General features: G+C 40.0%; 1 protein-coding gene across 1 annotated transcript in view; it reads right to left on the reverse strand.

Moving 5' to 3' along the window:
* Positions 1-24925, reverse strand: part of AGBL1 (AGBL carboxypeptidase 1) — a 269330-nt gene that overhangs the window by 125727 nt on the left and 118678 nt on the right. The window contains exons 18-20 of the mRNA XM_075764872.1: positions 8706-8835; positions 5414-5545; positions 1209-1385 (exon numbers count right to left, since the gene is read on the reverse strand). Coding sequence (XP_075620987.1) covers positions 1209-1385; positions 5414-5545; positions 8706-8835 — 439 coding nt within the window. The remainder of the gene's footprint in view (positions 1-1208; positions 1386-5413; positions 5546-8705; positions 8836-24925) is intronic.

Consider the following 24925-nt stretch of genomic DNA (forward strand, 5'->3'; position numbering starts at 1 on the left):
TGTGGTGCCTATTAAAAAACCATTAGCACTTCTCAGGAGTAGGGACTGTTAGATGTAATGCCCAGGACAATTATATTCTCTTTCTTTAAGCTGTCTGCTGTTTTTTCCTTCTGCCTTTCCTGTCTTGGAATTGATGTGTGTATAGTAGAGCAGGGTTAAAACAGCAATTGAGTACTTCCTGGCTACTTTCTACAGAGAGGTAAAAAGATTAGTATAGAGCTTGCAAAGATAATCATTTGAATGTCCTATTAATTAATTGTTATTTGTAATAATGGCTCTTTCCTTAAGGGTCTTTTAGGATCCTTAACTGCTTATTAAGATAGATAAGGATTGCTCCCTAGTGGGAGAAACGAGGTGGAATATGGAAGCCTTTCGATGAAAGCAACAGGTTTGGGAAAGGAAGAGAGAAAGAATTCACCATTAGAGTGAATGGAGAATTATGCTCACTCAAATGCAATTACCAGAGTTCATCCTGCGTACTTAAAACGTGTCAGGAGATCTCATAGACTGATGTCTCTGATGCATTCAGTACAAGTACAGCCCTTCCTACCAAGTCTGGAACGTCATTTGACACGGAATTCAGGTCTGTCTAGATCACAAAGGCATACCCTGAGCTCACGGACAGCTGTCAAAACCATCCTTAGATTAGCTACCTTTGGCCATCAGTAACAGGCAACTCCAAATGCAGGATTCTCAGCGCAGGCTCTTAAATTTAGCCAGGTGAATGCTCAGGTAGCTACTCTGTACCAAAAAGCTTAGTGCCACTAGTATTCAAGTTAATTACCTTAGAACTAGGCTCAGAGATGTCCATATGACCTGCCAACACATTTTTTACAACACTGTAAATGCCCTTATAGGGATAAGTGCCCTGTATCATGTCAAAAACACTTCTTCCTTTTAGCTCAATGCTTTTGGCTCCAGACTGAAGTTTCTTTTTATTTCACTGTTGAATGAAACCTCAGAGCAAAGACTCTACTTTCCTGGCATGGAAGGTGAAAGAGTGAGGGAGAAACCGAGGAGGAGTTTCCGGGGAGAAACTGAGGAGGAGTTTCTGAGGAGAAACTCAGAAGCATGGCTACATGGGTCTGGAGAGAGAACGTAATGCTAAGCATCAACACGATGGCTATCTCCTCTGCTTTTCCCTTTCAAGCTCACAAGCCGTGCTTTAGGAGGGTGGCAGCACAGGGTTCTTTGAAAGATTTACTCACTTTGTAGAGTCCGTGGCTGCAGCCGCAGTACGTGCTCTCCATAGTGTAGCTTCTCAACACACCCATTTCCCTCCATACCACCACCCGGGCTGTTGACTCCCGGGACTTCTCCACCAGGAAGCTGCAGCTGTTCATGACAAACGCAGGGGCCACTTTATCCAGGATTTTCGGAAGAGCCTATGAGAAAATATCAGCAGTGATGAGAAAATGAATTGAACAGATGTGCATGTGTTTGTATCATACAGGCATACAGACACCTGTGGTTTTTAATGCATATATCATCAAATCTATCTGTAGATACTGTTACTGAGATAGCTCCAACCAGTGCATTATGTCCATCCCATGTGAAATCCTCAGATTCTAACATTTGTTTCATCCCAAAGACTAAAACGCAAAACATATACTACACTTGCTATATCGCATTCAAAATCAAACGTTTTCAGACTCAATCGTTTGGTACTGCTGAAGTCACAGAGTTTTGTTCTCAAGCTGCTTCGACGTTAACCTACAGCTTCCTGTTGTGCTGGCGAGAGGGCTGCAGTCATAGTTCAGTACCCGACATCCCCATTCTCCTCCCTCCAGCTATATAATATCTCCTCCCATCACGCATCCACAGTTTGGCAAGGGATTAAGCTATGGGAGGAGTTTTGTCTGAGCCTAGCCTAGAGCAGAGACAGAGGATGTCTATTCACCCTGAAGATCACATATAATTATATGAAAACAGAGCTCAACATTAAACTTGCATTGTGAAACAAACCAAAATATTCTCATCTGAATCCAAATGATTATTTTATACACTTCATTTAGAGAATCACAATAAAAAGTAATCATGAAAACCCAGTAAAAATTACATCTTAGCCCTGAGTGATTTTGTTATTCTAGATATCATATTTCCCAACAACAAAGTCTATAAACACTCCTAATACACCGCAGTATCAAATATTTCCATCAGTGCAGAGGTAACACTTACTTAGTCGTTACAGAGTGCTAAACCTGTTACTTTTACACTCTGTAAAAACATATACTAGATACATTAAAACTAGGTGTGCTTTTTGTAGAAACTGGACCTTTAGGTACACACACACAAATACACACATGTATGGGCGTGCGTGTGTTTAATTTTAGTGCTGGTATACTAACCACAACACATGCCAAAAGACCATTTGATCCATCGAGAGAAGAGCAAGCAAAATGAGGACATTCATTATTTCTTTGACAACAGCTTTCTTAAACATCTGACCTGAATGGAATCATACAGAAGGAATTCCTGCTTATTGTTAATGGCATTTACCCTTGAATTTCGTTCAGTTTGGGCAGTGGAAACCAACCAGCTAATTTCACTTTCCAATAACAATCAGTTTCACTGACCAATTCTGAGCGATTGTAGTTCCGTTCTGTTGAGCTTTACTTCATAGCACTGTAAGGGAATTTCTGGTTTCACTGAAAGTGAAAGAATAACGTCTTTTCCTAAAATATATTTGATGTGAATGATAAATCTTTGGCCTAAACTATTTTGCAGTATCTCCTGCAAACAGCTTAACTGTACACATCTCTAACAAAAAAAGTAAACTTCATTTTTCAGTATATTCTGGCTACAGCTGTTAATGGACTTAACGAGTTTTATAAGGTATAGATCTAAAGATCTATAAGATCCATTTTTTCAGATGAAAAAAACTGAGGTGGAGAAAGAGAGTCCATTTAAATCTGAGACCACTGCAAGCCACACTCTTGAGTCAAGATCTCCAGTGTGCTGCTAAGAGCCACAACACTACTCCCTTTCCCGTGGGCATACGGAACACAGGAATCTTTAAAATTGACTGCTGCTTGCTGTAGACTAAGCACCCAACATTTCTGGATTGCCTTCAAAGTGCTGTTCCCTGCATGGGGATCACAAAATAGTATGCTTTCATGCAGTGCTTCCAGGTTTTCCTGGATTTGGGTTGAACAGGAATTAAAAAAATGCAGCAGAGCCATATCACCCAGACATTTATCAGCCTCAGCACAATCATGAGATCCAGTTAAACTGTATGTGAAGGTTCAGATAGTTTTCATTTTGCCCTTACCTGAATGAACACACAGATTTTTTTGTAAATATATACTATCAAATACAATAATCAGATCTCTAATCCAGTTTAGCTTTTTAAAACAATTGAAATTATATGCATAATCAATCTTTTACATTTAATTAAATAAAAACGCTGGCAGGTAACTGTAATGTCTCTGTACGCAGGGTTCATTTAGGAGCATTAACAAATCTGAATTTAATATTCTTTTCATTTTACCAGCGTTCAATGGATTTCACACTAATGGTTCTTTCTTCTCTACTCATTCTTCTCATGAATTATCTTTCAATAGTGTATTTTGAAAGGGTAGAGACACACCCTTTAAAGGATGCTTTTATGATAATGCTGCAGCAGTGTGACTGTGTTCCCTTTCTTAAACACAGCTGGATTTAGCATGTGCAACAGCAAAGGAAGCTACTCCCCTCACACAGGACCCTGTCCATAAACCTCCAATCCCATTAGAAGAGAATGGAATTATGTTTTTGTACTGATGTCCCAGCAGAGATTGCTGTCAAAGGGGACTGGAATGGCAATCAAAAGGACAAATCTTCAAGCTGGGCTTTGCGATGCCAATGCTGCGCAAGTCACCCGAGACCACCAAATATTAGAAGGCAATGAAGACTTTTACTCCTGTATATTGCCAAAGGCTACAGCTGAGTCTATGACCTATGAGGCAAAAGCTGTTCCAAAAACGACATTTTCTTGAGGTATTTGGTTCCTGCTCCTGGGGAGAAAAAAAATCAGTCGTGGAGGCTAGATTAATCCCCAGCTACCTACAGAAGGCAGGAGAGAAACCTGTGCAAACAGTGCAAGAAAGCAGATCTGAGACAGTAGTGACTATCTGGTGCAGTTTGCGATTGCAGGTGCGTACTTCTACGTATCCAGTTCCCCAGCCGAAGGAGGAAGAGGGTGACCCATAGGCAGGAACTGCAGCAGGCACCCCTCTCATTTTGTGCAAAAGAGAGGATTTGACCCACAAAATCTTTCTTATAGGCCACTGCAGAGTATTCTTGGACAGCCTTGGAGCCTTTCTTCCTTACCGATTCAAGACAGGCTCCAGATGCTGAAAGCAGCCTTTGAATTCTGTTTGTGTAACAGCAAACCATCCTCAGCCTTTTCAAGCCCTCTGAATTCAAACGCAGCAAAAGATGTCCCAACTGTAAGTACCCTCTCCCTGCTTTCTTTGTAAAATAACGTTTGCCACAGGGACCTCTCATGACGAACGCTGGAGCACTTTCTTCCAGCAAAGTTTCAGTACGCTGTGCACACTGCCGTAAGATAAACACGAAAGATGTGGCATCCTCATGGGAGGATAATTAGTATTTGTGCTGAAGCAGCGAAAATCAGAGAGAGACATAAACTGAAAAAGACTTTTCAACCTCTTTCAGGTTGGAGTGAATCAAGCTATACCTCTATAATCAGTTTAAGGCCACAATTAATGTTTTGTAAAATTAACCTTTTTCAAGACTATAATTAGAGTTGTTTGGGTTTTTTTTCCACGTAACTTTGTCATTTAACAGGAAAATATCATCTAAACAGAAAAAAAAAAGAGAGACGGGCAGAACAGAACAGCTTGATGAACAAGACATTCACATGAATTAGAAATAAAACAGATTGTAGTATTTGTTCTTTCTAATTCCAGAAGAATTTCCCTAGCTACAACCCCACTATGTTAGATCTGTTTGACACCTGCTGAATTCTCTAGCATTTTCAGTGAGACCAGGAGTATTGTGCGATGAAGCAATTCAACTAAGACAGCGGCACATTGTCATTTTCTCAGTTACAATTACATAATTCTTACTTGTTTTCTTATTATGGTGGAGCAAGAAAACAAAAGTGTATGTATATTTAGAAATCATAAACCACACAAAAATTGGGCAGTTCTATTAAAATGTGGCCACATTATATAACACAGCATCTTACTAAAGTGAAATAAATAGGGACCCAACTACTGATAATATTCTTGCTAATATCTGGTGCATGACAATATTACACATTATTTGAAACTCTCTGGACCATTACTCCACAGAAGTAAGGGAAGCTTGCACCAATCTCCAAAATTTGTGAGCTGGCCTTATCTTAACGAGCTGTACAGGTGCACATACATGCCAATAATTGCAGAAAGGAACAAAGCAAACCTACCCTGTAGCCAACATCTTCTGTGATAACTGTTGTGTCAACTGTGCAGCCTGCTTGCCACAAGGTTTCCTTGATGCTGCAGCCATAAAGAAACACGTTCTTTTTCTGGGAGTGTCCGTGGTAGTCACAGAATACCTGGGGAGAGGAGGGGGAGGAAAAAAAAAAAGACAAAATCTTGAACATTGAAAAAGTTTCCTGGTTCTTCATAATAAGCACTATAAAACTATGGAGAGGTGTTAACTTTTTTTTTTTTTTTTTTTGAGGTCCCTTCAGAGTAGCTTAGACTCTGGGCCATGCCTATAACCTGTGTCAAACTTTGTTAGTCAGCTGTATCTTGTTTTATCTGTTCAATCCGACGTGATCTCAGGGATTCAGAGTCAAGACCAGTGCATTTCTGTCCACAGCAGAAGTAAACACGACACCTGTGCAAGAACCCACAGGAACTCAGGAACCTAACTGTTCACGGTAACTTATGATACAACACCAGAGCAATTTGTCAGGCTCTTTTCTGCTTCTAAACTCCTAAACTCTAGCTTTATCCCCAGAAGATTTGAAATCTGTGCTTTCCCAAGCAATTAGTCACCACTTTGTCATCTTTAAATTCAAAACCTGTGCTACGTAATTTTCAGGAAAATACAATTGTGCAATTGTATTGCACAATGCTGCCAGATCTTTGCGTGAATTCCTGGAAGCCAAGCACAGAACATGACCTATCTTCATGGCAAATAAGCTCATTCCACACTAATCTATCTGTCTATCTAATCCATCTCTCACGTCAGCTGTCACATAAACTAGGCACAAGGCACATTCCCAGTTTCAGAGGAAGTTTTGATTGCCTTTATAGGCAGATATCGACTCGTATAGAAATGAAAATCAGGATTTAATGACCCAAGAGGTAAATATTGACCTAAGTCTTAAAGAATAATCAATTCCAGTGCCCTCTGAGATATGAAGTCAATACACACACTGCTGTTACATATATTCTCCATGTCTTTATCAGGAATATTCAGAAATCTGTCAATGAAAAGACAAGAATTTCTAAAGAGAAGGAATTGCTTCATTTTAAACCAGTATTCACCACTGAGTAGAAAGGAGCTTCAAGACTTCAATGAAACAGTTTTCCAAGGCTTATGTTGGAGACAAAAAAAAAAAGAGTGTAGGATGGTAAGGGGGAATTATGGATCAGTGTAAAGAGAGATAGGGGAGAAACATGGGGTAAAAAAAAATATACATATTCTTACATAAATACATATAGAAGAGGGGAGAAACAGACAGAGTAGATGAGCTTCTTCCACCAACTATTAGGGCAAGATTTACCCTAGTATGTTTATTTACCAGCTACAGTAAGTAAGTTTAGCTGCAGCAAGTCAGGGAGTTTAATTATCTAGGAACTGAGCATGTACACTCTTTCAGCTTCTCTGACAAACAGTAGGTTGACATACTGGAGAGGCCAAGTCACATGTGCATAAAGAACCATCTCACTGCTCCTAATTAGGTGGACAATTAGACATATCTCATAGCTTATACATCGCTGCTTCTTTTGGTTTCTGACCTATCAACTTTCCTTCCTGCACCACGGCTCCCCTCCAGCTCTCTTTGCAGGGCTCTGGGTCTGCACATCCCCGTCCCCGCAGCGCACACTTTCCACACCTGCAGCATGTGAATTGCGTCCTACCCCGTAACAACTGCTCCTGCTTTACTTACACCCTTGCCACCTGGCAAAGGCACAAAGGGGAAGACAAACAGGGCAGTCTAAGAGCTGTTCATTGGTGCAAACCTACAACCAGCATTGTTCCCAAAGGAAAATAGCCAGCACTGCACAGACCCCAGAGATTCAGCCCCCTGAGGCTGTGTGCATATATTTGAAGTAACTCTGTCTGAACAGACATGCAATTACCCTGTAATATCTCCTTCCAAAGAGCTGCATTTATTGGTTCTCTTAATGACAGACATTTTTCCAGCTAGTGTTTCATCCACGCTATCAGCAATACACAGTCATAGTTTAGGTTAACCACAGGTACCACCTAGAATTTATTTCTATGAATATCAAACAGGATTTTGTAGCTTTCGTCTTATTTCAAGGCAGAGAACCCAACTCAATTGGGTATCAATTACCTACCAATTTACAGAATTACCAACACACAAAAGACATAATATATTATCTGCCTAAAATATTATTTTTTGTATCAGAAACCACACAGGGATGATCAGATAGTCAGATAGCTGGGTTGCCTGTTTACCAACTCTGGCATGCAGCCTGTGAGCGAGGGAGATGATAGGATCAATAGTCTCCCTTCACTCAGCAATGATGAAAATTCGCAGAGTACGTGTTCAACTTTATGCACCTGGATATGACGAGGATGGTTGTGTATTAAGAAAGGCCAGATAGCAAACAGCATGGTAAAACAAGACTGATCCTACACTGCTCCGAACTAAAGGAAAAGGTTGGTGAGTAAATTTACAACGGTGAGTTGAGTTTCCACAATATTCCTCGGGCTGCAGAGTTGAATTTCAGGGCTGTTGCCTTAGACAAAAACCACATTCCCATTAGAATTCACTTAAAGAAACTCAGACATTTTCACCTTGTCTAGGGCTTTTCTCATCAAACCCAGAGAGAATTTGGTGTCTTTGGACATTTCCTGCCTGACTGTGCATCCACATCTGTTCATTAACATTTGAACCTCCCTGTGGTTTTTCTCCTGAGCTCTCAGAACTATCTTTTCATTCTGCTGGGCAACAAGATTGAGCAGATGGGATGGATCCCAGCCCTATCCCAGTTGCAGCTTTGAGACAAGACTCCACCTCTCATGAATTTTTGGTACCCCTCAAACTCAGTCATTTTCTTCCCATTACCAAAGCAGCATACAAGTTCAGACATTTCGAGGGCTGCTTCCTGTGATTTTGCAATTGCATGCGTTGTTCCAACGTGGGCTTTTGCACAGTCCGTTCAGACTAAATCTTTGTGGAATTTCCCCTATCATCATCATGAAAATAGCAATAACCAACTGATAATATTTAGCTTATTTGGAGTACTTTGAGGATATTAAAGAGCTTTAAGGAACTCATTTTCTCATTTATATTCCAGGTGTGCAGAGATTCTGAAATTTGGAGTTGTTGGTTAGAAGATTCATTAAGTAATAAATATTCCAAGACTTTCAAAACAATTCTGTAAGATGAAATTATAACAGCACATAATGATTTCCAAATCACTCTAGCTCTAAATCAAGACTGTTCACACGACTACGGTAAACAATCCGTATACAGTAACTCGCAAAAGATCCTGGAAGAGACTCACCAGAGGAGCCCGGCCAGTGCTGTGCAGGTAATAGAGAAGACCTTTGGCGTGGTAAATAGTTGGATGGAGCTGGGAATTGGGTGTCAACCACTGTCTGTTCAGATCATCCCCACTCAACGAACAACGGTGGCTGAAATCAGAAAGCAACACAAAACTAGCAAAACAATAGCTGATGCCAAAAAATTTCCAATTCTGGCAAGCCCTAGCACAAGGACAGGGAATGGAAATTAGAATACAGGTAAAAGGTTTTGAACATTGGGCTGGAATGAACCAATGGTCCATATTATATTTTAAAGGTGCTTATAGTATATAAATTTTATAATTTCCTTTCCTTCCAAGGTTCACATAGTTGCAGACCTAAAAATAAATGCAATTTTTCCTTTACCTAAGTATGTACAAATGAAAAGACTACTTACAAACAAAAAGTCTTCTGAAATTTTCTAAATTCTGTGCTATGAAATTCACCCAGCTTACATAGAGCACAGGCTTCTCAAAACCTCCACAGCAAACAAGCACACCCAACTCCTACTCATTCTAATTGAAGACAGGCACTTGAATCTCTTCGACCAGTCTGAAATATGAATGCACTTAAATGAGATGAGCTGGATATCTCATTTAAATTTCTCCACTCGCAAGAAATGCCGTTATCTAAAGCACATAAAGATCTTGATGCATGCTACATCATTATGTAGAACAATTACCTAGCTTCACTGCAAAGGCTGAATAAAAAGCTAAATAAGGATGCCAGATTTGCACTGAGAAAATATTTCCTGTAGTTAGCTTGAACATATTCTGTTCCTCAGTGATCAGTGGAAGATTGTGCAGGATACTTGACTGTATGGAGCGGTACACTACCGTACAACTCTGCAAAATCCAACTAATCTCCCTTGTTAGAGACTGTGTGTAAATCAGAGCCTCCTCACACTCCTCAAAGGATTTGCTGTAATTTGGTTCACAATTTTCAAATCCTGGTGTGCTGATAAAATTCAGGAATCAGCCCTCCAGCATATGAGAGGTTGTGGTAGGTCCTCATCATCTCCATACTATCCAGTTCAGCACTAGAATGCTTCTGGTGGCATTGTAAACTTGGGCTGGCTCGTGCTTCAAAAAACCCTCAGAACAAAAATTCTAAGTGTTGGATTAATGTCTAGCTACAGAGTTACATTCAGCTTTGCTGTTTCAGCCTCCTACAACAAAATGAAGTAGGAATATATTCCTGGGGATGCGGTTTGTCGTTGTATTGGCAGAGCCTTGCACTGCAGCTAGGGTGTGTTGCATGTAACACCTTCAGCATTATCAATGACTTGCAAATGATGCTTGAAGAAAAAGGGTCATAAAGCAGGAATGCTTTAAAAAAAAGTATTAAAAAATGGAGAACTGATTAAGAACCAAAGACAAAGAAATAATAAGCGTCACTAAGAAAATTTCATACATTTTTAATACAGAAAAACAAGGTCTCTGATGCCATCTTGGGGTTTCTGGCAACATCACAAGATCCATTCCGAGCTTATTCTGGTTTCACTGTTCTCTGAACTCCCTTCTTTCCTCATAATCCATAGTTCCCATGTTACTCATTCGGCAAATCGGAAACATTAGCAATAGCTAACACATGGGAAGTTGTCAAATGCTGCTGTGATGCTTCTGCCAAAAATTCTACATGAAAACATGACAGCTTCTGCTATGTTTCTTAAAGGCTCTTCAGATAGTTACCTTTAGGCTCACCTTTCCTGATTTTCAGGACAACAGCTGCTCAACTGAGATTAGCAGACGTATTTCTGCCAAGAATTGTGTGCCTACATGGTTTCCTTTCAAGGGGTACAATACCACATAAAGATTCATTCAGTTGCATTCAGAAACCCATCTTTCCCCAATGGGACTAGTGGGAAAAAAAAAAAAAAAAAAGACCAAAACACTTCCTTGACACAAGCATGTGATGTCTTCCTCTATCACACTTATATGAAGGAGCACCACTAATTGAAAACAACAACAGAATTTCCATTCTGAAGGAAAGAATGATAGCTGGACTTTTATTCTCATACTTCAATTTAACATCAAGAAGAAAAAGTCTTGTTGTTTCAGACCTACAGAAATACTGTTTCAACATTGTTGTTGCTTACAAAAAAATCCCAAACCTACTTCCCCTACCTTTCCTGTTGAGATTGGCACTAGTTTGTGTCTACCAAAGTCACCTACATGTGTCCCTCTACTAAAATGCCTTGGTACACACTGGAAGAGTCCAACATAAAAAGCCAAACACACCAAGGAGTAGAAACATGACAACTGAAAACTACTCCTAAAAGGATTCAGTAAATACAGAGATTAACGTCAAACCTACCCTAAGCTCAAATTTTGATTTCACTATTTATTAGGCTAAAAACCTCTGTAAAATATTTCCACATTCCTTCAGAACATGTAAAGACATCCCACAATCTGTTAGAAAAGCACATAAGAAAAACTCCTCATCAGCTCTATGAACACACATTAAAGCCGAGTAGGCGGTGTGACAAGGCACCGGTGTTCCCTACTGCAGAACATGGTTCTGCTGTGTCCCATGGACTGCAACACATTACTCATACATGAGCACAGTTTCCGCACAGCATGCCAACATCTCTGCTGCTCACTGCACCCTCACTCTTTCGACAGGTCTCACTCTGTCCATAATACAATTCACCAACTCTGCTGCTCTAGTACAAATTGTGACTTTTCTTAGAGGTGACCTTATGACAAGCCAATCCCCCCCTGCAGTTCACAGATGCTGCTGTTTGCTTGGTATTAGTTTAGTAAGTGCAATCCAACCTAAAACAATAATTTGAAAGCTCTTATTTACTGCAGGGAAGGCAGGCAACATCTCTGCATGTAGGCGAGAGCCAGGAGACAAAGTTCAGCTTTGTCCCTTCAACGATTAACATCTCTACTCATTTAAATGACCTTTAAATATTAGCCCTCAGCCTGGCAGCTTGTATCCACAGCTCTTAAGGAAATTCAGAACTTTAATTAAATTATGAGAGGCTGATTTTTCCCATCCCTCTCCCTCCTCCTGTCATAGTGTTAAAGTCTGTTTACTTTTGCAGATACCAGCTCCCTGCCAGCCCTGTTCCCCCTTATCCCTTTCCTTTCTTCTCTTTCCTAATAGCGATGACATTCGCAGATAATGGTTTTGTCCGTTATGCTCTGTAACCAAGGGTGAAGGTAAAATATTAAGCTGATCTCAAGTGCTGATAGCAAATAAAGGGACTGGGAAGCTGAGACTGGCTTTGAATGTTTGACAGGATTTAATGAAATTCACTGCTCAAATCAAAGGCATTTCTTACAACACAGTTCCAAACTATTACATTTGCTTTAAATGTTTTATATGTCTTTTCTCCTTTGCAGCATTAGAAGACTACCTGCCACCTTGGAAGTGACTAGTAGCAGCTCAAAGGAAATTATGAAAACATTTGCCAAAAAGAATTCCAGTAAATAAAGAAAAACCCATCTCTGTCTCTGTAAAGATTATCTGTAATCCTGCTACTTGTTATGTATCTTCAACCCAGATGCATTACCCAGATATATGCAAAACAATTAAACTGCATTTCTCTTGTTCACTAGCCTGATGCTTTTGTTATAGCCCTTCCTCCTTGTCTACCTTTGAACAGCCAGGACATTTTTTGACATGTATCAGCCTATGGAATAGCTATTAGCTGTCTCCGGGGCAATGCATGGCTACCAAGTGGAGCACAGCAAAAGGAGATGAAACATTTGACCTTCTCCAAGTAGACCCTAATTGTGTTTCTCTGTGTGTTTGTAGGATGACTCAAGAGAAACTATGGAGCTGGTGGAAGAAGAGAGCCTCTGATCCTCACTAACAAAACTTTTCTAAACAGATGCGACCAGAAAACACTAACTGTCATGCTGATATAGAGCAAAGTGTTCAGCACTTACTATTGCCCAAAGAAAGAAATACTTGGCCAGTCTGTCCTTCAGATGTACTCCAGTAGTGCCACATAGCCCAGTAAGATGAATAAAACCAAAGTATTCAAGCCATCCAGTCTCTGGAGAAAAGATAACTCATGTGACTGGTTCCAAGCAGAGTAAATTCATCCGTAGGTGGACTTGTTGGTGAGTGCTAGCTTCAAATATCATTATTATATGCCACCAAGAATATTCCTATGCTATCCTGTGCTATCTTCAGCTCTAAAGATGTGTAAATGCAGCTGGTCATGTAGAACTACTCTATGAAAAACTGGATAGCTGGCATCTGAAGTTGGTACACCACAGACACAAAGATCAGGTTGAGATTCCTCTTCCAAACCCACAGGAGGTAACTGCACTTCTAACTGAAGCATTAGACTCTTGCTGTGAAGGCAGGAGCACCTCACGGGGAGTTAATGAGATAGAGGTTAAGTAGCTAAAGAATAGACTTGTTTGGTTTAAGATAGAATTGTATTTTAAATCTGTTTGCACTTGAAAGACCTTGCTTTTAATCTTGTACCTCAAAGCCTGACATTAAGTTTTACTAAAGATGTGTTTTCTTTGCTGTCTTACTCTCAAGCCTGCTTGCCTTTGAGGACAATGTAACGTCAGATACCGCACTAAATTCTGCACAAGGCACATGCATGGATGGAGAGATGCTACCTAGTCCTAACCTAAGGCTTGATAAGGTCATTAAAACCTTTTAGCTGATTGCAATAAGCCTGGATCAGTGCCCTGCACAGGTACGAAAATGGGAGGGGAGGAGGAAGAGGGAGAGGAAAAAGACAGATACACAGGAAAAAGAAAACAAAAGGGAACAGAAGATGCAGAGTAAAGAGATTGGGGGATAAATATAATGCACAAGATATTAGACAATGAAGAAAACAAGCAATTGAGAGAGAAAAAAGTCACTTTTTAAAGAAAAGATTTTGCTGTGCTTGGAAGATAAAATGATTCAAAGTCTCCTGTCCATTACAGATAAATGGAAAGACAGGGCCCATCATATCAAATGAATGATGTCAGGACTGATAATAACAACACCTGGGGCACAGGGAACTATAAAATCTAAAGGGATGCATTGCATTTGATACGTAGAGAGCTGCATCACCATTCACTGTGCATCTTAAAACCAGACATAAGTACTAGTGTAGGATAAGAATATCTATATAAAGGGAAGTAGGCACAGGCAAATATCAGGACACCATTGAGCAGCATGGGGCAGCCTCAACCAGACACATCACGCTGGACTTTATAAATAACTACTGCCGAGGATGGAAGCAGGAATATTTGCATTAAGGTGTTTTGGTCTTGCCATTCAGAAAGCTCAGAGCAACCTGGGGAAAAAAAAAAGGGGGGGGGGGGGGGGCAAGGGGGGAGGGAAATCCTTCATTTCTCTTGATTTCAAATCTTTTCAGAGAGCAAGACTCAGTGATATGAGGAAGCAGCAACACCAGCAAAGCCCTCCCCTCATAATTTAAAGGAAGGTATCAGAAACATAACCATTATTTTCTGGCTTTGTTCAAGCCCATGTGCTGAAACCATAATGACTATATTCATCATGTGTCCATTCCACAGAGATGCTCATCCAATGCCATCCAGGCATTGCATCATGGTATTGCCCTGAGATGCCAACGATCATTCCAGAAACAGAATATCACCAGAACAATGTAAATATTGGAGGCTTTACACCGAGAGCAATCCAATGAAACAGAATGCTTATGCAATATAAAACAGTCTGGATTTTAAATGTTTGGATATTTTTCAGAAGCTTCAGAATGACAGCTAACTAGTCTTCCATCCTTTAAGACACAGAAATTTCAAAGGCATAAGAGAAAATACAAAGTGCTGAGGACCAATTTCTAGAGCTTGTCATTTAATCTATTTCATTTTCTAGCAGACATATATAGACTTGCACTACAGCAGCCCACAGCTGGAATCAACGATGGGGGATTAGAGGGCAGGGTATGTTACCTACTGTGTTCTGGACTGCACTATTAATTTCATGGTGAAATATCTTTCCCACCATGAAAGTGGGCCACTTAAATCTCCCGCTGGGACATCTCACTTTTGCATCTAGGCAAGCCCCAGGGTTTTCCTGCAGTGAGGTGAGTGATCCCCTCACCTGGTTACTCCAAGGACTGAAGGCAGCGATGATCTTCCTTTGTTCAGAGCATGAAGTTATTAGATTTTTTTTCTTGTTTACAGTGAAATACAGGTGAATAGCTGCAAGGCATATACACAGACTGATGAATGAAACAGTTCCCATCAGCATTAGTGCAGCTAACAATTCATTTCATATCATTCACTCTTTCTTTCTGACTTCCCAACACAACCAAAGCAGAGTTCAGGAGCCACAATCCCTATTCCATATCTCTTTTTCTTCAAGTGTGCATTTCATTCCTGAATTATATTTACACTCCTCTTCCCCACTTATGACCTACTACAATGCTAATTGCCCTCAAGCCTCATTTGCACCACAACTTACTATCACACCTGCTTTCATCATGAGTAAAGGCCACAGTCAGTATTAAAGCACCAAGGCAGGCATGCACCGTTTAACTAGATGATAAAAAACAAGGCCAGAAAGTCAACTTCTCCTAAGAGATCCCCATAAAATACCAAGCAATGGTGATTTTTCAATTGAACTGTGAACTCTTACTGCCTAGTTTATTTTATCTCTAGGCCTTTAAAAGGAATTTATTTTTTTTTTACTACTTTCTTCTCTTTTTTTTTATTGCACCTTACACACACAATGCCAAACTTATTTCCTGAATGACACTTGTGCTATCTGGATGCCAACCAATTTAAGGATGCCATTGAAAGGATCCATCTCATTTTGGACCGTGGCTGCTGTACGACTCTTCCCTCCTGGCACTAACTAATGAATCCATGATACATAATACTTCCTCTCAGGCAAACGCTATCCTAAAGTATCACTCTGCCAGCTTCTTCTTCTGGCTTCCCTACAGCTGAGCACTGATACTAATTAGTGTAATGAGCCTTCACCATTTCACTTGCTACATCTGACTGATTTTGTCACAATGGACAATCCTTGCTTCCCAAGATAAATGATGCAGCCTGTGCTCTTCCTCTTCAGTGCATGTAACTGTGTCTCCATCCTTGCGCAGCTCCCTGTGTTATATATAAGGGGTTCTTTTCCCTCAGTGGACACATTTCATTAAGTCACATTTGGTCACAAACCAGTTAGAGATGCAGAATGAGATCTGCTTCACCTCAGCTAATACTGTCAATGTCATAATCAAGTAAGACAAGAAGTTCACATGATCTACTGAAAAGGTGAGTTAACAGCATTGCCACAGATAAGCTAACTTCCCTCCCAGATCTACAGCAAAGGATGCCCATCAGATTTCTATTTCTTCTAGTTGTAACAACAGGAACTATTAAATACCAGATAATTCATTCACCTGCAGTTGCCCACACTTTGCACTGTCATTTCTGAGAAAAATGCAATTAATAATGCTTTGTACTATTTTATGAAGGAGCAAATAATAATTCAGGGAGCCAATAAAAACTAGGTTCTCAGTTTCTTGACATTGTCCATGAGATGGGGTCATCTCAAGACTCTCAGGGTCTTCAAATACTTTATATATCATTGATTAAAAAAAAATAAAGCCTTAAAACAGCATGTTTAGTCACTGGTTTTGGATGGAGAAGTCTTTTTTCAGCTCAGGAAGTTTCTTATAACAAGTATCTACTTTCTGCAGGAAGTGTTGACTGTTCCTCAGCAATCAAACATTCTATTCTCCTCAAAACTTTGACTTTTCAAGTCAAAACTCTAAATTGCACCAACCAAAACATCAGAACTGTTTGAGAGATGTCCCAGCGTGTGTTAGAACACATGCATTTGAGGTTTCTGTGGCACCCGTTCCTCTCTGGTGGAGGGTCTCTTTGGCTGGGCCACATGTCCCCTAGAGCAACGCAAAGACTCTATGACAGCAATTCAGTAATATGCAGAATTATGATGCAACATGGGAGTTGTAGTTTGGCTGGGGGAGCCAGGACAACAGGGCAGCCAAACAACTCCCAAATGGCACCACAATGACACTTCCAAATGGAAATACAGTTTTTAAATGGGAAGATTTGGCTCCAGTTGTAACTATCCATTACTCATAGAGAAGCTTAAGCTTTCCATAGGGGGGAAAAACACATTTTCCCAAACAGTCCCACTTACATCCTCCCACAAGCGATGTCAGCAAATCCTAATTGCTAAGTGAAGCCATTCGTGCAACAAAGTAGTATATCAGTGAAAAACTAGGAATAGAACCTGAGATCTGATGAAAGCATATCAAGTTAATTAAAACTTTACTTTAAAATTACTTTTAAATTAATGTCCTTTAGCCTGTTTCTAATTCCTATATTCTGACTTTCTGATTTTAAATGTGGCTTATATCCATATAGCTGAAGAGGATTCTTAACTGACTTAAGCTAATTGCTCACATATGGGTTGCATCGAATTAACTGAGTTGATTTAAAAATCTGTTAGTTAAATCAGTGCAATCTCTGCATGTAAATGAGTACTAAGAATTGCAATTTGCAGATGATTGTTCTAAAATTTAAACCAAAATAAATACTGCAGAAGGGCAAAGCATGGCATCATAGATTAACAGCAAGAATCACAAGCAGAGGGGCATGTAGAGGCTCAGGAAAAAAAAATAAAATCAAACGATGTGCAGCAATGACTTCAGATCTGTTAGCTTTTCCTAGAATCCTTACTTAGCCATGTAGTCCAGGAGGTAATACTCCTCCTTGGTGTCCTCTGCTCCTGTGGAACTGAAGAGGTAACTAGAACAGAAGGAAAAACTCTCAAAGTAGTTGCTGTGAATCAGAAAGTTCAGATTCCTCCAAATATTTTGCTAATAAATTACAGAATAATTGGACTAATACAACATTACTGCCAGTAAATAGTAAATAACGCTTGCACTTGTTTTTTAACAATGAGATAAGCCCTGCAAAAGTAACATGCTGCAAGATACAGTTCCTTCCTGGACCATCACTAGATCATCCTGGCCTAACCCTGTCCACCATCATCTATAAGGTTTTGTCCTGTTTCTAACGTCCAGGATTCATGGACTAGGCATTGATTAGGGCATCATCCCCCTATCCCAGAAGAGAACTCTGCTTGGAAACCTAGAGTCCCTTTCCAGCCTGCAAAGCTTTATACGGGAATCAGACTTGTTTCAGCAAGCTAACACCTCACGGCAAAGCAGGACAGTGACCTGCCAGCTAGCGATGAAGACAGAAAGGAGAAAAGAGAGAAAGAGGCCAAGACGAAGAAAGAGACAAAGTGAGGAAGACTGAAGTCACTCCTCCCAAGCTGAGGTGCATTACGCCCCCCTTCCCCAGCACCTCAGCCATTGCCCTCAATAAAAACAAGCAGCAGGGTTAAGTCTCCGCGAGTCACCCCTGCATGACAATGAGGTGGTGGTATTCCAAAATAGGATGCTTTTGAGCACATATATTTTCAGCCCTGTAGGAGGCTGGAATGTTGTTCTGCCAAACTTGATCTGTTGTTTTCTGAAGAGAGTTAATAATAAACTTTAAAAAAAAATAAATTACAAAATGGTTGCTCTAGATTAGGCAGAGTCAGTTGTCTCCCTGTAATGCTGAGTAGGCTCACACATTCATCCTTCAGTATTAATTCCCATTGCGCAAAAAAAGATGCTGTTTTTCTTCTCTAAAAAAAGAGCTGGCACAGGTCAGGTTTATTTTGCCACCAAGTTGCTCAGCTCAGCGTAGAAGGACAAAAAGAGCCCTCGCTACACATGAGGCTGTAATGTGATTTATGCTGGAATTGGTCACAGGCTGACATACACAAAGACACGCTATACTTCCTCCATTAGTAAATTATAGTTCTGACAAAGCAGCATTAACTGAAATACGTTGAGTGGTAGCTCACAATATAACACAAACCCAAGTACATAGTTCACCAACTCCTTTCCTTCGCAAGGCAGATGTGGGCCAGCTCAGGACAGCAACACTAGATCATGGTAGCTGCTCACTTTAGAAGAGTTTCCTTTTTTTTCTTCCATCTCCCCCCCCCCCCTTTTTTTTTTCCCCCAGCTACATCGTAAACCCAATATGATTATGAAGATATTACTGTTAATATCTACAACATCACTGGAAATTCCTGCTCTAGTGTTATGGGACTTGATCTCTACTAACTTCACAGGCTACTTGCACGGCAAATATAATCTCTCTGCAATAAAGTAATATTTCCTCACAGGTTACTCAGCAATGATACATATGAATCCAGGCTTGTTATAGTTCTCCTCTCTGACATGGGATTTCTAACTCTGCCTGTGAATTCCACTGAGGAGTCAGGAGTTCCTATTAAACACTGCTTGCTTGCTTTGCAATAAATGCTCCCTTCTGTGGGGATGAACAACAATATTTATGCATCAGACCTGTTTGCAATACAGTTTCCAAGTCAAAACAGAAACAAATAAACCCTGACCACAACACACCACCATCACCAAAACACAAAACCAAAAACAAACCCTCACAAAACCCCAACAAAACCACCTTCTCTTATTTTTCTCGTTATACATTCCACCTGACTTTGAAGGGACATGGCTTTTTCCATTTAACCAGACATATATTCCTGCATTCTTTCTTTGCCAGCACATGGTATCTTCTCATAGATGTTCTGCCCCTAAATAATACTTTTCTCCAACATTGTGAACTTTTGGCTAACACTTTGCATGATTCTCCCCATGTATCCAGGGACACCATTAAGTTTTTGGAAGACTTGAGCAATGAGTTAGAAATACCATTGCTACGAGTAACTGGAGATCACTTCGTGCACTAGCTACTAAGCAATGCATAGCAAACTGTTTGATAAGTCATTCTAGTTACCAAAAAAAAAAAAAAAAAAAAAAGTCCCAGACCACCACTCACACTTTTGTGGACCCTCCTGCTCTCAAACGTGTGCACCGTCTCCCCTACTACATCCTTTCTGTAAGAGTCTCAGGTAAAGAGGAGAAGAAAGACCGAATTCTTCCAGTGCCCAGGCCAGAGAAACTATGGGTCTTAGGACTGCCACACAAACGATGAATTTGAATTGTTCCTGTACGAAACCTGGCAACTACTACCAAGGCTGCATCCAGCCCGTAGGCAACAAAGTTTTGCTAATCGTGGTGTTCACTGGGATGAGCATGTCACTAATTACTTATAGTGATAAAGTTGGAGGGAGACAAAGAGATAACAGTTCTGCATCCTGCAATTCTCAGCAAAACAAATTCAGCCCTCTGCTAGCACGAATCTAACCCTTCAGTGTATCCTCGGAGATCAGGCAAGAGCCACTCCAGCATCGCTAGAAGGGCATTTGGGGGACTGATCTGCCAGGGAGAGGAGCAAGCAGTCATGGGGAAGGAAAGCAGTTTAGGGTTATATCTGTAGATGCACTAAGCTCTCTTATTTGTTTACTTTCCCCCATGCACATGCACATGAGCCTTCAAACCTCAGCTGAATGCTAATTCTGATACTAAAAAACTAAACCAAATTGCACTTACATAACTGCTCATCCAAGCACAGTGTCTCTGGGCACTTCACAATAGTAAAGTTAAACGAAGCATTCAATACACACTTATTAAAATAAAGTATCCACTAGAGAAACCTGATGGGCTTGCAGAGCTCTGCAAAACATTCAAAAAAATTTAAAAATATACACATATAAAAAACAGTAATGGATAGAATTACTGTAAAACCAAAAAACCTGAACCAAATTCTCCAGAAAGCTCACAAGCCCTAACAAGGCTTGGGAAAAGGTTTAAGAGACTTAATTTAAGTGCTAAGTAAAGCTAGCACTGAAAATTCAGGGTGCATGAGAGATTTAGGATTCCTAAGAGGTGCTATCAGAATCTCAGGGGAGCTGAAAGACTTGGAATAGGTACCACGGTGAACACATTAACTGTAGCAGTCTTGCTGGAAGTTTCTAGTAAAGAAAAACTAGGGCACTAGATAGGAATGAAGATATAAAAGTGGTTCACATCTACTTGTGTGAGCAAAAAATCTAAGCTGTTTTTGCATAGCAATTGACAAATTTTAATTGGGGACTAGTACGATCAAAAAAATTCCCTCTTGAAACAGATTTCTAAAGTGAAGTTACTTGAATACTGCAATAAATGACCTGATTTTTCAAAATACGGAGTTCTCATCACTGCCTATTGAAGTTCAATAGAGTTGCAGGCACTCAACATCCTCCAAATGAGGAAATTCTTAACTAGCTTCCTAAAAAAAATAAAATAAAAAATGGATTTGGGCAACTAATTTATGGTCCTTACTGTTCATTTTAGCTCTGTTCTTACATTGAATAAGGAAGCTTGAAGCATCAGAAGATATCAGCAATATTCCAGGATGGGGGTACAGTGCTTTATGCAAACATTTGGGGCTTTCTTCCCTTAGCTCTTCCCCACCACCCCCTCCACACACTTGTTTTTAATGTAGTATGACAGAAGAATAACCTCTTAAAGGAGAATGAATTATGAATATTTTGGGATTGATGGGTGTGAAGATACCCATGAAGAAAATCGATGATCAGCATCCAATCCTAGTAACAAAGTGTTTTCAAATTTTTCAGATAAGAGGCACTGTCCTTTTTCAGTTAGTTAAGAATATCAGGTCCTGATCAAAAGTTGAAATATTCCACAGGAAAGCAGATAAAGTACCAGGCTCACACAGTCCCTTATTTAGACGTGGAGAAAAGAAGAGAGTGCTAATATAACCTCTCGATCACTTATTGTAAGATATATAGAAGGGTAATTTATGGCTATAGCTCTTCTACTTAGAAGGCTCACGGGTAAAAATTGACACAGTGCCATTGAAAGCAATTTATATCTGCTGGCTGATCTAACTCAGATCCTAATCAAAGAATAGGACCATGTTGTCTATGGATATCAACAACTGAGCACCACGGTTTTTCTCTGTCTAAATAGCAAACTCTTTTTGACCTCCTCGTGTGGAAAGAAGATTTCACGTATCTGTATAAACAGAACTGAACATATTTTAAGTGTTAATACACATTCAGACTCATCAGACAGCACTGATATATTGCAATGCTCATCATACACAGCAATATGACATTCACCTTTAAGGAGAAACTGCACTAAGCTCCAACTTTCAACCAGGAGTTATTCAAAACTGTTTTCCAAACAGAAGAACAATATTCTGTCACTGCTGAGAAACCACCTTAGATGCAACTTCAAGACGCTGTTTTCAGTGAAGATGCTGCTATAGTGTCTCTCTCAGTAGAACGACATGGAAAGAAAGCACAGCGGAATGAAGTTTTCTCTATTCCAAGATGGATTTGAAAGAGAAACAAGCATGGTGCTTGCTTAGAATCCTAACAAAAGGTACGGGGGCTAACAACTCCCTAGAATATTTCTGATGATACCTGGTAGTGTTTTTCCTTTTTGAATTTCTTCAGGACTTCTTGTTCTTTGAGCTACCCTACCATTCAAAGACCTGAGAGATTAAAGACTTGGCTGCATAACATTTAGTCAATAAAGATAAGCTCACAGAAATATCCCCTAAAAAAAAAAAAAAAAGAATCTACGTGCAAATTCAAGTTGGCCATTCTCATCAACAGGAATAAAGGTTGCACAAAAAGTTGATAAAAGTTTTTGTTCTGATTTTCTGGCCAGCTGGCAAGTTTGATCACCAAAACTTTCCAGTGAATTAAGCAAAAAAAAGTATACCAAATCAGCCATGCTTTTTGCCATTTTTGAATGTCCAAAATATATACCTTTTTTTTTTTAAATAACCCCCACTCTCCCTCAGAGTATGGCAAATGTACTTTTAATGTGAAATCTCCCTTTCAACATGATCATCTTTTTTTCAAACACTTAGACATTTCAAACAATTATGTTATCATTAGATTAAGCCTAAAGAGCTGCTTTAAGGTATTACTGCCATCACATTATAGCTGGATAAAGTAACTACAAAACAGTTTAATGACTTGTCTGAGACCACACAGTAAACATTTGATAGAAGTAGAAAAATGATGATTCAAAGAGAGCAAAACATACTTTTTTTTTTTCCCCCCTGTTCAACAGCCAGGAAAGCAATTACCTAGTGGTCCTCAAAGGTTGATGCCATGAAGGATGGTTATCTCTATTCCTGAGCACTGAAAATTACCAGAGACAGAGAGCAAAAAGGGATTGCAACCAGGAAAAGAAAAAAAAAAAGGAAGAATTAGGTCTATAGAGCTCATTTCTCTTCAGCTCACAAGGCAAATTGTTGGCCTGAAAAGCACGCTCACTGAATTGCAGCACTGAAAGTATTTCTCATGGTGTGACTCCACAGCTGCAAAATCCCAGCTGCAATTAGGTAACTGTAGGGCTGGATGTTTTATCATTTTTATACATGCAGGCACTCCAGCGGTGGCTGTGGCAGGCTGCAGCTGGCCTGCCATCAGCCCCCAGCTGCTGTCTAACAGAAAGGCAATAACTGCAGTTATGTGTAAACATGAGTAAAACACAAATTTTGCGGGTGTTGAAATGGGTTGAAATTGCTTAGCACAGTTTTGGTCTAGCACTTCCCAGCTCAGTCAGGTGAATATGACTTGCTTGGAAGAAATCACAGAACATGGTTTTACACCATCAGACAAGGATAAGTGATTAGGTGACCTCCTAAAAATTAAGTCTTAGCCAAAGAATAACTGAATTTCAAAGTAGAAGCATTTTAGAGGAAAAATAAACCCCTCAGGATTCCAGTTGCAAGCCATTCTCCAATGATTAAAGATTAGGATGGTGCCTTTTCCTTGCATTTATTTGTTAGGAAGATTCTCGTGTCTTCTGTAGCATACAGTACTGGTTGCTGTCCAAAAGAAATACTGCGTTGCATGGTTCACAGATGCTACGGATGAATTGACAGCATGGTGTTTTACATCCAAACCCACATACTCCCGTCTTCCTCAATATTAAAGTAACCATCCTAGATGCTCCCATTGATGTATTCAGAAGTATTCACCCTCTGAAGGGTACAAGCACAGCTGTCCTTCAGCTGGTATAAGTCTGAGATAATTCCATCAGGAGACATTGACAAAGTTAAAAGGACTTACTTAGTGCTTACCATACATTTGAACCATTGTATATTTGATAGTTTTCCTTCATCTGTGGCATCTAGATATCCCATCTTTTCCTTCTTTGATCCCTCAAGTCAAGCCCATTTGATGTTTAGATGCATTCATATCAGTAATAGATCCATGAATCCACAACGAATAACATTTAACCTTCAATTACTTATCTCTCACACTAACTCACATCAGCTGCAAAGCATCTTGACCAACAAGTTCAGGAGTTGTACAGAAAAGCAAATTATATTTTAAACAGCATAGAAACAATCCACTGTAGAGAAGAACAAGGTATTGAGACTCAGAATGGATCTCTCAGGCAACAGCAAACCAACACAGCATATGTCCCCACTGCAGTGTTTCCTTTTGAGCTTCCAATGCTGTTCAGGAATTTCACATTTCATTCTTATGTAGAGAAGACCATCTCTCCACCACCCCACGAATTAAGCAAGCCTTAAAAAAATAAATAAAAAAAAAATGTTGAAAGCTGTCACAACATCAAAGACAAAAAAAGTCTACCAACCATCCTCTGCAAATATGCCTCCTTTCCTTCCATTTGTTCCAAGTGTAAAGCTCCATTAGAAGATAAGCCTGCTCTGCTATAAGCTATTGTCCAAGTAACTTAAAGACATTAAATAAGACAAGAGCCCTTTTGTGGATAAAGGTGAGAGCATGTGAGGAGCTGCAGGTTCCCTTTCTGCCTCTTATAGGTTTGTCGCTTTACCTGTCTACCAGCGAAGCGCTGAGTTCCACTTGGAAAGAGTTTTCATGTTATCACACACTGTTGGCACACACGACACAAGATGTATTGCCTACTGTTGCAACACTTGGAAAAAGAATGCCAAGGCCCGTCATTACGAGCAGACTGTTTATCATTGACACCATGGAGTTGCTGGAATGGGAGGACTTGGGCCCAGCACTGCCAAAGCGGATGTTTGGCCTGGCAATGAGAAGAGAATAGGATGCCACAGGGCTGTCCTAACTTATGCTGCTGGCACTACCCTTTGGGTAAAGCTTACTATTGTGAATTGGCAGAAAGGCATCAGAGTTCAGCCCCGCTCTCCCCGGTCAGCCTTTCAGTCTATCACAAAGAACAACCAATACGGATACTGAAAGGAAATAGGTGATTTATTTTTTTTTCCATGCTAGGGGGATCCTACAATTTACAGTTTAAATT

This window comes from Balearica regulorum, chromosome 12, assembly GCF_011004875.1.
Source record: "Balearica regulorum gibbericeps isolate bBalReg1 chromosome 12, bBalReg1.pri, whole genome shotgun sequence".
In the NCBI taxonomy this organism is placed as follows: domain Eukaryota; kingdom Metazoa; phylum Chordata; class Aves; order Gruiformes; family Gruidae; genus Balearica; species Balearica regulorum.